At 50.9% G+C, this 14,936-nt stretch overlaps 2 protein-coding genes across 2 annotated transcripts; one reads left to right on the top strand and one right to left on the bottom strand.

Annotated features, from left to right (window-relative positions):
- Positions 1-2,877: 2,877 nt before the first annotated feature.
- Positions 2,878-3,348, top strand: L3040_004588 (uncharacterized protein; the record flags this gene model as incomplete). Its single annotated transcript, XM_007287909.1, has 3 exons — positions 2,878-2,923; positions 3,012-3,087; positions 3,186-3,348. 3 exons carry the CDS (start codon positions 2,878-2,880, stop codon positions 3,346-3,348), a joined length of 285 nt encoding a protein of 94 aa, XP_007287971.1.
- Positions 3,349-5,207: 1,859 nt separating this feature from the next.
- On the bottom strand, positions 5,208-10,000 carry L3040_004587 (uncharacterized protein; the record flags this gene model as incomplete). Its single annotated transcript, XM_007287908.2, has 3 exons — positions 5,208-7,614; positions 7,666-9,707; positions 9,788-10,000. The coding sequence occupies 3 exons, from the start codon at positions 9,998-10,000 to the stop codon at positions 5,208-5,210; spliced, it is 4,662 nt and encodes a 1,553-aa protein (XP_007287970.2).
- Positions 10,001-14,936: the final 4,936 nt, after the last annotated feature.

Raw genomic sequence — 14,936 nt, 5'->3', positions numbered from 1 at the left:
TTTGATCTCGTACCCGGCTGTTACTGCCCCCCCCCCCCCCCCCCACCTCTTTTTTCTTGAAATGTTCTGCGCTTGTTATATCTTGACAGCGCTGGTGACTCTGGCAGTAGAGTTGTAGTTGTAGTGGGTGGGTGGGTATATTGAAGAAGGATAGTTAGCTAGTTTTCGAGCCCGCAATACCTAGCTGGACCTTTCTCGGACTCTCGTGTCGACAGTCTACTGACAGACTAGGGCAGTATAAGCGCCAGATCTCGAGCAACACTTCATTCATTCGTAGTAGTTCGTCGATTGTAGCAGCAAGCTAGAGTCAGAGAGAAGGATAAAGAAGTACTTGTACTTTGATCATCGACAACCCCCTCTTTGGAAAATCAACAGACAGAATAGCGCTGATATCCACCCAATCCTGTTTCTCAATGGCTTGACTAGTCTCTTTCAGTGAGTGTTTTTGGAGGGAATTGCGTGTTGAACTAAGCTTCTGGCTCGTGTATGTGTATGAAGTGGCTATAGAGTTAGTACACATCTATCTGTCTTTCGAGTTTTGCTTTCCGGAGAATTTCAGCGGCATTAAGGAGCTTTCGGTTAAGTTGAAGTTCGAAAGAAAGAGAGAGGTTTTTGGAGGGGCGATGTCTGTGGTTCGTTATACTTGATTGAAGGGAGGTAGGTCACAGCTGCTGGCCACCGCGGGGACGCAGATGCGATGCTTTCTCGTGGCCCTGAATGCCGCGGCCTGGTATGGGCATGCGTTTGCTTGTAGATCCAATCTCATAGGTTGTCGGGAGGCATCACGATTCCTTATGCTGCTCTGTCTTGGTCGGCGTCAACGGTGGCTTTTATACTTGCTTAGTCCACGATTCCACAGCGACATTTTCTCGGAGTTGGAGTCACGAACTTTATAATGACCATCTATCTCTCCCATTATCGGTAGACCAACATGGAACCTGGCAGTCTTTTCCGCGAGGAATTGAAGGCGGATCAATCAGGAAGATCGGGGAGTGGTGTATACTGATGGCTAGCTAATTTGCGATTATTTCCCGTCTGATTCCCTATTTAGAAGGAAGGCGCTGTTCTCGAGTCTCGGAGTGGTAGGTAAGTGGACTTGGCGGTATTGATACACTTGAAAGCGAGCAAAGGAAAAAAATAGGTTTTCTTGAGCAATTGCGTTTGACGGTAAACAACCTGGTTGATAGCAAGACCTCCCCCCCCCCCCCCCCCCCCCCCCCCCCCCCCCTCCCAAAGACCTGAGAAGCGAGGATTCTACTGGCTGGCTAAGAGGAAATATCTTTGCGGGAATGTAGAGACAGACAGCCAAGGAGAGATCAGACGTTCTTATTTTCAGAACGATCGCAATATCCGGCTCGTTACCGATCAGTAGGAGGGAATTCACGCGATTCGAGGGAAGCTCTTCAATGCCGATATTCGAAGGCTTTCTTTCGAAGGTGTGCCACTTATCTATTCGAGAGAGTCATACTACCTACGCGAGCAGAAGAAGGGGGGTCAAAGACTTGACATTAGTACACTCCGTCGGTGTCTGTGACCCGAAATGAGAAGTTGTTCTTTTATCTCAATCACCTAATAGAATATTAGGAAAATGGATCAGCGGCAGCCATATCCTCATTGAGCTCAAGGGATTACGCCGATGATCAAATCAGCATGACATGTTGTTGAAGTTGGTTTCTTGTACATACGAAAGAGCCGACTCTAACTTGGAGGACCGTCTAGCCTGTAAAGACAATATTTGAAACTGTCTGATTGCGAAGATGTCTTCGCCTTTGAGAATGAATCTCTTCCTTCATGTCCACTCATATCTTGCACTTAAAATCCCATTCCGGTGGACTCGAGGCTCTACCAGACTACATCTTCATAGTCCACGATGATGCCTCGCAGCCAGCTACGATTGGGACAAGACTCTCAGCTACGAAATGCATAGATCGACGCGATGTAGTAAATCAAGTGAATATCTAGTTGGGCGAGATAGGGATAGGCCAGAGGACAGCAATGCAGTCCTGGCAAGCCCGCTGGCTTCTCCAGTCCCATCGTAACTAAGAACAAGAAAAGGATGATGACCTTGGAGTTTCCAAAAGTCTCCAGAGCAAACCACTACACAGCACACCTGGCGACAGAGGGTCTCTCATGCCTTGGAAGTTGTCGACTTTGCGCAACTGCTGCATCGGTCATGGCCCCGGGGACGCGAACGTGGATTTGCAGAGAAGTTATGCTGTCCCCAGAAAAACGCCATATCAAACGTCTCGCTCGGAGGAAATTGCCGGAGACCATCAGAGCCGCGGAAAAAAACAAAAGAGAGAAAGAGAGCGTTGAGCGATTCCGGTAATTCCCCAACCTTAAAAAGGGGGGAGGGTCGAAAGTCGAAGCGAGGCCTCCAAACACGTGCCAGATTTCTACTCATGGATACCCTTCCAGCCCTTCATATACTTATCATATCAGATGAGACACACCATATAGAGCACCCAGAATGACGCCCCATGACGATGCCCAGTGCCGTATATACATTCCATCTCCCGTGCTCCGAAACGACAGCATCATTACGTGCCTACACCGGGACCGACGACCAACCGGCGACCCCCCAAAAGCTGCTGCGCAGTCTCATGATTCGCGAAAGATCTTTCGGATGGCAGGCATCAGCCTGAAGTACATGGGCTTCTCTGCATTGCGCTGGCAAAATGCACAATCTGAACTTTAAATTGGGGCTATATTGTGAAACGGACACCCGCCTGCCTATATGACTTTGCGGATTTCCTTTTTGCTTGAAAGGGAGACTTGTAGACGTCGATTCGCAACTCTTTCGAATATCGCAAAATACTTCACTTCGAAATCGCAGAGAGTCCAAAAACCGCAGCTTTCTTTTCCGAGTAGTTCAAAATGGGTTTTTGCTTTGGATTCGTCTTGGTCATCCTCACCATCATCTGTGAGTATCCAATCTCTACATTTTTCCATCTCTTTTTTTTTTCGATTTTTTTTTTAGTATGGGAATGTTTGCTAACGCAGAAGTACAGTCCCGCCACTCGGTGTCTTGATGATCGCAGGCTGCAGTGGCGATATTGTGGTGAACCTCATCCTCACCCTGCTCGGGTACGTACTATGCTATACCATACCATACCATACCATACCTTCTCCCACTACAAGCACTCCCAACACGATGATGGATCACGCTTACCGAATTAACCCAGTTGGATCCCGGGCTACATCCACGCCATCTACCTCATCGTCGTCTTCTACCACCGCAGAGGTCTCCGCAGAAGAGGCGTCTTCCTCACGAATGACGCGCCCCTGATCTTCAGTCACAAAGTGCAGAGCGGCGGACTTGCGTACCGGGGGAGGAGAACCTACTAGAATTTTTCTCGGGGTTTGGAAATGGGTAGATGGGATAAACAGACAGATCCAGACAGACGGTACGGGTCCGTACTCGAGCGTGGCGTTCTGGTTGGAAGCGAAGATGGAAAATAGAAGGCTGGATCTGCACCGGCGAAACGGCTTCTCTTCTCTTGAGGGACGGGAGGGAATTTTCAACTTCATATTTGGTCTGCCGAACAATATCCAAGGGGGGGGGGAAGGGGCGCTGGTCTTAAATTCGAAGCTGGAACGGCCGATTGTATTCCCTCAACATGAATGAATGAGTGGGCCAAGAAATCCGTACTTTCAAAGACTGTTTGTAAGCCAAGAGCACACTTCTCCCAAGTCAAAAATGAAGGTCCAAAGTACTCTCTCTCTCTCTCGTCTGGATGTCCCGCAGTGGCTTCAGGCGCCTCTCTTAAATAGCAGACAAAAGACCCTGATAGCAATGACAGCGATACTCCATTTGATAGTCACTTCCCCCTTGATCGGAATTTCTCGCTTAATCCACAACATTAGCCCCCTCCACTCCTATGGTGGTGGAACAGTTGAAAGGTAAAGTCCTGGATCTTCTGAATCAGAAGAAGAGGAGAGACGAGTGCATAGCGAAAGGAGTCTGTAGTGCTCTTTCCTCGGTCATTTGTTAGGAAATGGTTGGGAAAAGTGACTTGTAAGACTTCGAAGGGAAAGAGCCTTTTGGTCGTTCTCTTTAAAGGTTTTTGGCTTGGTCAAGAGTCTGCAGAGAAAGGGGCTTGAGTGGGAACAATATCGGTTGAAGCAGCCAGGCTGATAAGGACTAAGTGTTCATTTGTATAAGTTGTTAGGTGGTGGTCTTTTCTTGTATCTTTTAGATGTCTGTTAAAGTGGTATAATAGCTTGCCGGCCTTTTTCGTAATTCGCGGTCCCAATCCTTGAATTCCGGGCCGAGGGCGATCATGTCCTTCTCTGTTGGGCGGACCTTGGCGCAGGCGTCTGTCGGATGTCAACACGATTACTTCCGATGCGGGAGAGATAAAATAGAGTACGGTAGGTACTGTATGTACAAGAAAAGACATCGATCGGCCCCCTGGGCCCTCAGTGTCCGTAGGTATAACTACGGAACTTGTAGCCTCAACTGGCGTCCCCTTCAACACCACAACCACAGCCACAGCCACAGATAGACAGACAGGCGGAACTGGCCCATTCGCTGTCGGTTGAAGTCAACCCAAGCCAACCCAAGCCCTGCAAATCGAACAACAATAATAATCCGAATATAATAATAATACAAACTGAGCACCAATCACGAGTCAGAAGAAGCCCGCAGTTTTATTCATTCGGATTGCAGAACGCAGTTAAAGTAGCTAGCTAGCAAGAGTAATGTACAGTCGCCCCTTCCTATTACACCTCTTCCGCCCCACTATTCACAAATGCAAAGCCGTGGTTTTTCCCCCTGGAGCACCTGCCTTCTGAATGTAGCGTGTCATGCAGGTAGAAGCGAAAACTCCTCGACAAAAGGTCAAGCATGAATCGAGATGACAGCCGGGAGAACCGCTTGAAGACAAATCAATGCTTCCCAGTACCGGGATCGGAGAACAAAGATTGCCATGGGACGAGAAACAATCAAAAAAATAGACGGCGCCGGATGATCACTGAATCGTGCCCAAACTCCCCGCCCCCAAATCCTGTGCACCAGAAGTGAACGCAATGAGGCGTCCTGGCACTCAGCTGCCCGTCTATCGTATAACGCCTGGTCCGCCAGAAGTGCATCCCACATCATTTCGTTCCGTTAATCATTTATCTTTCCCATCATTGTACATGTACCCCCGTTTCGCCTCGCCAAATTCGCCAGTAATTAGAATCATCTCTCTGCGCTTGACCCCTCAAGCAGCCGGTGCCCGCTTCAGTGTCATCATCATTCTCTCGACCAGCGTAGTAGAGTCAGCGGGGACGTCTGGAAAGTCGCGGACCTGCAAATTTGAAGCCTGTGACACAGAAGCCTGTTGGTGTACTTGCGGGTGAATCTGCGAATCCTGAAAGTATTGCTGATGCGCGTATATCGGCTTGTTATCTTGTGGCTGAGATTGCTGCTGATACTGCGCCTGCGAATGAGCCGCATGTGTTTGTCCGTTGGTAGTGGGAGGCATGGGCTGGTACTGTGGCTGAGAAACTGGAGTCACGGGTGTTGTGTACTGTTGTTGAGGGGTGTAAATCTGTGTCTTTGTAACGACTGGAGATCGCTGATACTGCTGCTGTGAGACAGGCCGGCTGATTGGTGACTCCGAAAACTTGGGAGAAGGTTGGTAGGGTGGCCGGGAGACTGATGACAGAGCTGGCGAGTTCATAGCCATTGTGGAAGACTGATATTGCTGTTGAGACACCGGAGCATTGACTGGCGAATTTCTAGCGGCTGGAGGCGGCTGATATTGTTGTTGCGTGGGAGGATGAATTGGCGACTGTCGAGCAACTTGAGCAGGCTGATACTGTTGCTGGGCGGGAGGGTGAACAGGCGAGTTGTTAGTTGCGGGAGACGATTGGTACTTCTGCTGTGAAGCGGGAGAGTGGACCTGCGCGTTTCTTACCGACGGAGAGGGTTGGTTTTGCGAATTGTCAGCCAACATAGAAGGTTGGGGTTCAGGCTGCGACACGGGTGGACGGCTAGTTGGATGCACCGCACCTGGTTTGTAGGCGGTTTGTGGGGCGGAGTTGGAAGAGCCACTGTACTGCTGTGTTCGTTGCTGAGGTTGGTGCAGGTTCTGCTTCTGGGGTAGAGGTTGGGCTGCTTGTTGAGGATAGTACCGAGCCTGGCTTTGAGGAGTGATCGTTGGCTGATATGGCGGTTGAAGTTGACCGTGTCTGTGATACATGGCTGGTGGTTGTAAAACAGAGCTTTGTGGTTGAGACGCCGAATCTTCAGGAGCCTGGTATTGATTATACATCCTGTTGTACTCTTGCCTGATAGCAGGATGCAGCGGTGCGTTGTCCTTTTTGTCCGAGGTGTTTGCAGAGGCTGTGGCTGCAGGGGCCTGAGGCTGCTGCTGCGCAGGCGCAGCGGTATGTACAGAAGTGCGTACTGGAGCAGGTATGGAAGAAGGCGCAGGCGCAGAAGTACGATACGAATGATAACCATTGGGCAAAGTCGAAGAGGACGAATTTTGCAGTTGCAGGCTTGGACGTGGCGGGCCTGAGTAAGGCTTCGAGCTTCCCCCAAAGGACGAGATGCTCGACGTGATGGAACCACCTGGCCGGAACATAGTCTGCTGCAAGTGCGCCTGGAGACTGCCCTGGTAACCGTTCATAAAACCGCCGCCAGGTCTGTAGGGGCTCTTGTACTCCAACGGGGACACATTATGCTCCTTCTGCAAGTAAGGATACTTGGCGAACGGACTTTGTTTCGAGTTCGCAGGCTGTGGTCTGCTACCAAAGGGATTCATAGGTTTAGGCGACGCCACATGATTGGAAGGACGGTACATCGACTGAGGTGTAGGGATAGCAGTACCAGGACGTGAAGTGCTCATCGCAGGCGCTGGCCGTGGAGTCGATCCAAAAGATCCCACAGTTCCCGCCTGTGATTGTTGCTGTGGACCCTTAGCAGCGGGTGCGTGAGTCGAGTATTGATTTGCTGGGCGAGGGTTTTGGGAGTTCTGGAAACGAGGATCTGAGCCGAAGGTGTAGGCAGGTGCGGTCGATCGCTGGAGGAAGTTTTGCTGATCACGGTAAGCTTTTGGATCCACATTGTACATCTCAGCACTGTTGCGAGGCTTGTATACATATGGCTTTTCTGGCCTGTTAAAGGCTGCAGAGACAGGCTGGTACGGTCGGGTTGCCGCCTTTGCCACACTCGAAGATGAAGCTTCTGCCTTGGAATTTGACGGGTATGAAGCAGCATATGACTGTCGTGATACGGCGGGGGCAGGCTTCGGAATCGTATCTAGGAAATGTCCCTTCGGATTGTGCCGAGGCTTTGCTGGATCTTCCGTGAATTGCGCCTTTGCTTCCGTAGAATTCTTTCCAAGATAGAACCACATCTGGTTCTCCTTGCTGAAGTCGACCTTGATTTGAGCCGGGTTGCGGGGGATCTTCTCGCACTTGAACTCTGCCCAAGTACAGCCTTGAACGAATGGGTCCTCCGCTCTTGGCAAGTCATCAACTTGACGCTTGCTCGTGTTGAGAGACTCTTTATCCTTGAAAGACTTCGGCATAGGTATAGCCTTTGCAGATGGCTTCTGCAGACGGTAATCTGCGGGGTCTGCAATGAGGAGCCACTTGTACTCAACTTCAACGCGATCACTGAGATACGTTAGCAGGACCGGGCCACTACATTCCAATTTGAATACGTACCCTCTAGGAAGTATGTCGACAAGTATCATCTCTTCACTAATTCTGTTCTCGACGACAGCTCCAGCAAAAATGTCGCCTCGATAATACTGCATTTGGCAGACATCGCCAACCTTCAAGTCTAAGCCGGCTTTGAGAAGGCGCTTGTCCTCTCCAAGTGCATCACCCTCGAGCTTCTTGTCGCGCTTAGTGCGATGGAATCGGCAGCTGAATTCAATACCCCAATCCTTGTATTCAGTTCCATCTTCACCAAAGACTGGAATTTCGCCTTGCTCAACGAGAACCCCAGCGGCTGCAGCACATGTAGCATGATAAGCTCGTGTACACTTCTTCTGCGAGCACTGGAAGCAAGCGCCCTTCTTCGAGCGACAGTAGTTGCACTTGAGGTCGAGACGACCCTTGCTGATGTACTTGACATCGACAATAATGTCCTTGTCCCCGGATTCGATAGAGGTCTCGGGGATGTACGTAGCGCACAATCGATGAGCCTTCTGGCCGTCCTCGGTGAAGAGGAGAGGCTCGGAGGGGATGTCGTTCGGGCAAAGGATGCAGGGCTCCCTCGAGGGTGCCTTGATGCGAACACGGATTCGCTTGACATTGGACTTTTCGTCTTTCTCGTTATTAAGCCGCTTGCGCTTCTTCTTGGGAGCCTTCGGCTTGATATCCCTGTTGATCTGGGGAAATGTCGGTACATCAGAAGCCTTGACATCCTCTTCCTCTTCCTCCTCTTCCTCTTCGTCGTCTGTCTCCTCGTACTCGGCCTCCTGGCCCCGAAGCTTGCGATCAATCTCGTGAACGTCAATCCAGACACTGTCTTGGGCCTGACTACAGTCACACTTCTTAGCAACACGACCGTACTCGAGCCACGACTCAAGCCCAAAGTTGACTGCCTCGGCGCAGTTGTAGCCGAGATTGTAACCAGAGTGGTAGCCGTAAGGAAAGGTGATAACAAATTCGCCCGGGTGGGCTACGATCTTGTTGACCTTGATGTTGTAGTTCGACAAGAGCTGGGATGGTGAGATCAAGAATGTCTTGTGTCGCAAGAATTGGTCGCATGCCTTGGCATCAGTAGGCCAGATGCTCTTCATAGCCGCCTCAAAACGGCGCGCATCTCCTTGTGAGATACTGTACCATTGCTTTGGTGCGCCGAAGTGGACATAGTTGATACTGTAAAGATCGACATCCTCCAGATGCCATGCGAATGTTGCTTTCCACATGCCCAAATACAGGTAGGCGGTGTTGACACCAGGGATTTTCGAGCCTAGAACATCGAGGATATTATCCAGCTTGCCCAGGTTCCAAGATGTGGTACGTTCATCGAAGAGTGTCCCAGGCATGTCTGCACCGTAGAGAGGAGGAGCGTATGTGAGAGTCTTCCAGTAGTTTCGCTCGAGATCGTCGCAACGTTCCTTGCTGAATTCCTCGTCAAGTTCATACTTGAAGTCCTTGAACGCAGCCTCATCCACCACACCGGTTTCGCGCTTGTTGTTCTTGCGCCGAGAAGAGACGGAGATAGCCTTGGGCTGTCGTCCACCTTTTAGCTTTGCTGGGCTATCGTACTCGTCCTCCTCAATTTTGACCGACTGGTCGTCATCCTCGGGCTTCATACTAGGGGAGACTGGTGTGGGAAGACGATCGGGCGTGCTTGTCCCATCCTTATCGATCGCTGCCGATCTCGACTTGTTCTTGGGAGGTCTTCCTGCTCCACGCTTCTTCGCTGTACGGGGGGCAGGTGTGGCTTTGGGTTTGGGGGCCGGTTTGACAGGCTTGTCCTGGTTCGCCCGTCTCTCTCCTCTCTTCGCGGGAGGCTGATGTTCACTCTGCTCGCACAATTGGCGCCACTGTGGCAAGTTGTAAGAGCGCTGGTGCACGATATTTGCTTGTCGATAAGTTCCAGCCGTGCCCATGATGTCCTGCTTGATCGGTTCCTTGACCCGCACAGTCTTGATAGCCTCGTCGAGCCGAGGTTGCGCAGCGAGCCATTCAGGGGGAGGTATGACTTTAACGATTCCTGACCGCATACCGTACGGGTTGACGGCATTCACCTTTTGGGGGTGTGTTAGCATATGTCTGGGAGGAGTGAGATCGAACCAAGCGCCGGGATCGATTGTAAGAGGTGACTTACATAGCGCGTGAAGTCTACAAATTCTGCCATGGAGGGTTTGAAAACTGGGACGCCTCCTTCGGAAATGTGGTCGGGGGCAACTTCAAGCTTCTCGCTGGCCTCGATCTCGGGTTCCAAGTCGGAGAGTTCCGAGTCGCTGCCGCCATCTTTAATTGCAGAGTTTGAGTCCGGGGGAGAGTGCAGCCCGACCGGCGCAGTTTCTTGGGCCGGCATGGCCACTGTATCGGCTGGCATTTTTCCCGGCGCTGCATGTGTGTGTATCATGCAGTCTTGTGTTATGGTAACGTGGGACCTGGCGTGGTAGAAATGGGGCTCGAGGTGGATGGATTGACTGACGTACGGGTAGCTGTTTTGTTGAAGGGGCGAACAGTGGTGGGTGCCGTATCAATTCGCGCGAGAGCAGACTCGCCGAGAATGCTGGGTCGTCGCCAGTACCAGGCGGTCGGATGCAGATACCACCGGATGAGAGGGATCAGAGGGATTGCCGGATCGGAGGTTATATTATCGTCGACGGTAGGCGGTGCGGTGGGGGTGCGGTGCGATTCGAGTGAGGAAATTAGTCGACGAGGGAGGTCGTTGAGATTGGAAGTTGAAGGTGGAAGGATGGTGGTCGAAGTTCGCGAAGGTGGGACGCTAGCGCTTATCCGGTCAAGCTTCGATTCGACCTGTTTTTATCGAGTTCCTCACCAGGTTTCTGCTCGCGCTCCTATTTCATCTTCTCCGGGTATCTCATTCACTATCATAAGGTCTCGAAGTGATTCTCGGTATGGTATGATGTTCAGCGTCGGTGGAGCTACTGTGAGTTTTTCTGGGCTTGTGGTTGCTGACTTCACCGAAGGGCAGGACTCGAAATTACGGCGTACCGGTACCTACTCTAGCGACGCAGCCCAGATTCCGAGGCGAGATGAGATCTACATGCCCCGCCTTATTGCCTTGCTGTCCATTTTCCGTGCCGATGGATTGATTCGATACGCAGTACCAGTACCGGTACGTCCAACTTCTGTCTACACGGGCATCGATGCGATTCATCAAATCATCGTGAATGAGTTGATGATTCACTTGGGTATTGATTTATTGGATGATTCTCCGTCAGTAACCCGCGACGCCGTTTTCATGACGCATATCCGCTCACGGCATTCACGACGCTCCCTAATCAATGCTCTTCATCATCTCATCATCCCTTACTGTGTGATGTTTATCAGATCGAGTTTGTGCTTGGGCCATGTGGAGCGACGGAGCTACGGAGTATTCCAGGCACAGATGTGCTCCGGGTTATGCCCATGCCATGCGGGTCGCGGCTTGTCCCCGAAGCCTTCTTTGAGCCGTCACGGCTCAGGGCTCACGGCTCACGGCTCACGGCTCACAGTTCACTCACTCACTTGTCACTCCCTCCTCCCTCCTCGCTCACCTCTCACTTCTCACTTCTCACTCCCTTCTTCCTCGTCCCAGCCTCAATGCTGTCATGGCTCTCACCACCACCACCACCACCACCACCATCACGAATCTCCATCTTAGATGGCTTCATGCTGGCGTAGAGCACCTCGCTCGAGCCTGCGCTCTATTACCGCCCGCCATGATGGAGTGGCATCGGCCTTCATCTCGTGTGATCTCGAGGTTCTGCTTGTTTGGTCGTTTGACCCGTCGGCCTGCGTGCTCCGCACCCCAAAGCCCCATAAGCCCCATGAGCGTGGAGCCGAGTGTCGATGAACGAAGATTCAAATCTCATCTGAGGTCCAGTCCGATCCCATGAACGTCAAAATAAGCTCGCTCATTCATACAGAGTAGTGTGCGCAGGTCGTCCCGCCCCGAGCCGGCCCCTAATGCATCAGGGGTGAGGCCCCGAGGCCTGCGGCTGGTCAATGATTCCCACCGAGCAGTTCGTGACGCAATGCTGGCGAGTGAAGGGTGTTTATTGAATTTCCATCCCTTTTGTGGGATCCAGGGTCTTCTCCCCTGGGCCCCTCGCCTCAGATGTCTCGCTCGGTGAGGTCCAGGGACACCAAGAGAGTATCCACGTTCACACCCAGCCTCCGTATTCTCGCTTTTGTTTGCATTTACTTTGATCGATCGCGAAGCTGGTCGTGGCCATGGGCGCCGTTGGCATCCCAAACGATGAGGTGTTCGCAGGTGTTTGGGGGTGGAAGTCTCGGAGCATGGCTACAGCCATTTCGCTCGACCCCCTCCTGTTTTTCATCTCACTACTCGATTTGCATCGCGCGTCTGGTTGAAGCGTTCGCGTGTTTATAAACATCTATCTATTCCGAGCACAGCCATACTCCGTACGCATCGGTCGACAGTCGACTTGGGATGGAACAGAATGCTTTGGTTGTCCGTACTTCTGTGTTCTGCTGTGTCATGTCGACGGCAGTGTTCCCAGTCTAGGGGATGATTCCGAGCCATGCTGAGGAGTGACATTACCAGCCAGTGCTGGAAGAAATGGAAAAGTTCACTTGATATCCTCTCGTTGCTACGATAAGTCCGATAAGGAATGCCAAGCTCAAACAGACACTTCCCCAGACCACACCCACGTGAATGCATGGAACGTCAAGGGATGATAGAAAATAGAGTCTCTTGTTACCTTTCGGGGGGAGGGGAGGGGTTCATCTTGAAACTTTGCATCTTACGTAATATTTGCGAAAAAAAAAGTCGTTACAGCTGGCTCTGATGCAAATGTACAAGGCTGGCTCAGCTCAGGGATTCGATGTGGGATCATTTCTGCCACGGTCCTGGCTGCTTTATGTTGGCGTATACTGCGGCTGCCTTACACATAGAAAGTTTGCAAGGTATTAGAGAACAGCCTGTTTCAATCTGCCGCTGAAGCATTTTCCGCACGGGCTGAGATCGTTGACTGGAAGTTTCTGTCAGTGCTGTTTACCGCTCTGAATCTCGAATCGCATATTCCCCTTCGCAGCTCATCCTCTCAAGACATGTGAGAATGCCTTCAATTGCGGAATCATCAACTCGATATATGCTCGTAGCTCCCAGTGATTTAAGTTCTTACCAAGCCCTTTCATGTTACAGTAGTATTCGAATGCTTGTCTTGAATGGCGATCACTCGGTATTGATACATGCTCATGCCCTTCCAATCTCAAATCATGCTCACTAGATCTCCTCACGGCGAAAAACTCTGCCTGAGAACCCATGGTCTTTGGGTAGTCTTTCAAAGTATCGCCGGAATTTTCGAGATCAGCCTCGTCAACATTTGAAATTTTCACGGCTCAAGGCTGATATATTATGTTTTAGTAGTCGCTTCTAAATTGCGAGACTTAATCCCTAAGTTATTTTTCCGAAAAAGGTTGGCTTGTGTTTATTATCCCATGACCACATATGTCCGTTAATTCGACCCCCCTCATCACGCGTCAAGTCTAGGACGTAAACCATATAGTCGTCAAAGTCGAAGAGCCCCTCGGAGGCCCACGTATTTTGACTGGCTGGTAGGAAACTACATTGGTCCTTGTTGTAGGAAGACAACGTCTGGGGTTTTCCCATTATGGCCGTTGAAAAAGAGCCGGAGGGTCCCGGATCTGTCTGGGCTCACTGAAAGCGATGAGGCACCAACCACGATATCTGCCGACGTACTCTTTGCGTGGTCGTCTCCGCTGGCTGGTATCTCGGTGTGCGTGAATCACAGCAGCTGTACGAGGGTATATGTGGTTGCCGGTTGTCACTGGATGGAAATTGGTTGACTCGCTTAATGTCATGGCCAATATAGTGATGCATCATTATATCTTGAGCTGGGGAATATGGAAAGAAATAAGAAACTGTCGAAAGCCGCTTTTTTCTCTCGCCGCTTGTCGTTTGCTATCCCAAGAAACACGGCACACGCTATACAAATCGGATTGTCCGGAGCATCGTCGTACTGGTTGCTCTGGCGTTGTTGATGCCACATTGCTCGAGCCGGCTGACTGCAGCAGACACGGTCAGCATGGCGGCGGCCCTGTCCCCGCCAACAACCCAGTCGGCATTTGAGGAAATTTTGGGGCGTCAGCAAAAGGCTCGAGACAGTTTGTTACACCGCAGGTCTTATCAGCTCCAGGCAAGTACAGGAGTTGATTCGCGTCGCTTCAAAAGATGCCTTGCTTTAGAGGCACGGGAACTTCGACAGCGAGCGCTATTCGGAAAAAACTACCATGCAGTGCTTGACGAGAGTCCACCCCCTTTGGAGCGGATCTTGATACATTTTTCAAATTATCGGTGAATTGTCTCGTCTAACATTTCAATCTAAGCTCGGTATTTCCACGACTTTCGAATCATTCCATCAGGCTTTCCCGCGATCTCATCACTGCATCAGAAAGTCCAGCCCACGTGAAGTCTCTGAACGATTGAAGATGGGACTAGTTAAGTGCTATACCGCGGTCATCGAGATTTGTTCCGATGCCGTCACGTTTCCGAGACGTCGGCCACTACGTGAATGTGCACAAGGTTCTATACTGCGAAGAGCACTTCTAATCTCAACCAGACAATCTCGTCGCTGGCGCCCTGCAAACATCCACTGCTCAAACTGAACGTCGTATTGGCACATCTGAGGGAACATACTCCAGTAGGCAGACACGGAAGCAGACCTGACTGCAAGCGACGCTCACGAAGCTGTCCTGACTGCGCAGCATCACGATTTGCTGGGGGAAGATAGAAAACCCGAGGACAGAGGCGATACGTGCTAGACCGAAAAGGCTTCAAGGGCTTAATTCCCTACGCCGGTCGCGCGGGGAGAGGTAGGTGCGAACGGAAACCGAACAAACAGCCAAGGGCTCCTAGTAGTCCGGGGACGAAGGAAGTCTATGTAGGGTGTATATATAGATATAGCACTCACCAAGTTCAGAAGGGGTTTGGAGTTTGGTCGGACTTTAAAAGAAAAAAAATTATATATATATATATATATATATATTTAATGGTCCTGTACGCAGTAATCAGTACTGTTTTGAAGACTACTACTCCCTTGCCATCTATCTGTCAGTGGATTTAACTCCGTTATTGCTTGGCGATTTCTTTGGGTTGTCTTGGGGGTTTTTCATTAGTTATACGTTTGTTTACTTCTGGGAAATGTTGTTAGACTGCTGGCGTCGTTTTAGCGAGGGTAGATCTATCGTGCAGAGAGTGGTGCCTTTTCTCTACAAGCCTCGCTAGCACAGCGCACTCAATCTTCGAGGTT

Source organism: Drepanopeziza brunnea, assembly GCF_022702325.1.
Source record: "Drepanopeziza brunnea f. sp. 'multigermtubi' strain 214-2 chromosome Unknown ctg7, whole genome shotgun sequence".
Taxonomy (NCBI): domain Eukaryota; kingdom Fungi; phylum Ascomycota; class Leotiomycetes; order Helotiales; family Drepanopezizaceae; genus Drepanopeziza; species Drepanopeziza brunnea.
The sequence above is the reverse complement of the archived record's forward strand: the minus strand, read 5'-3'. Positions and strand labels throughout refer to the sequence as shown.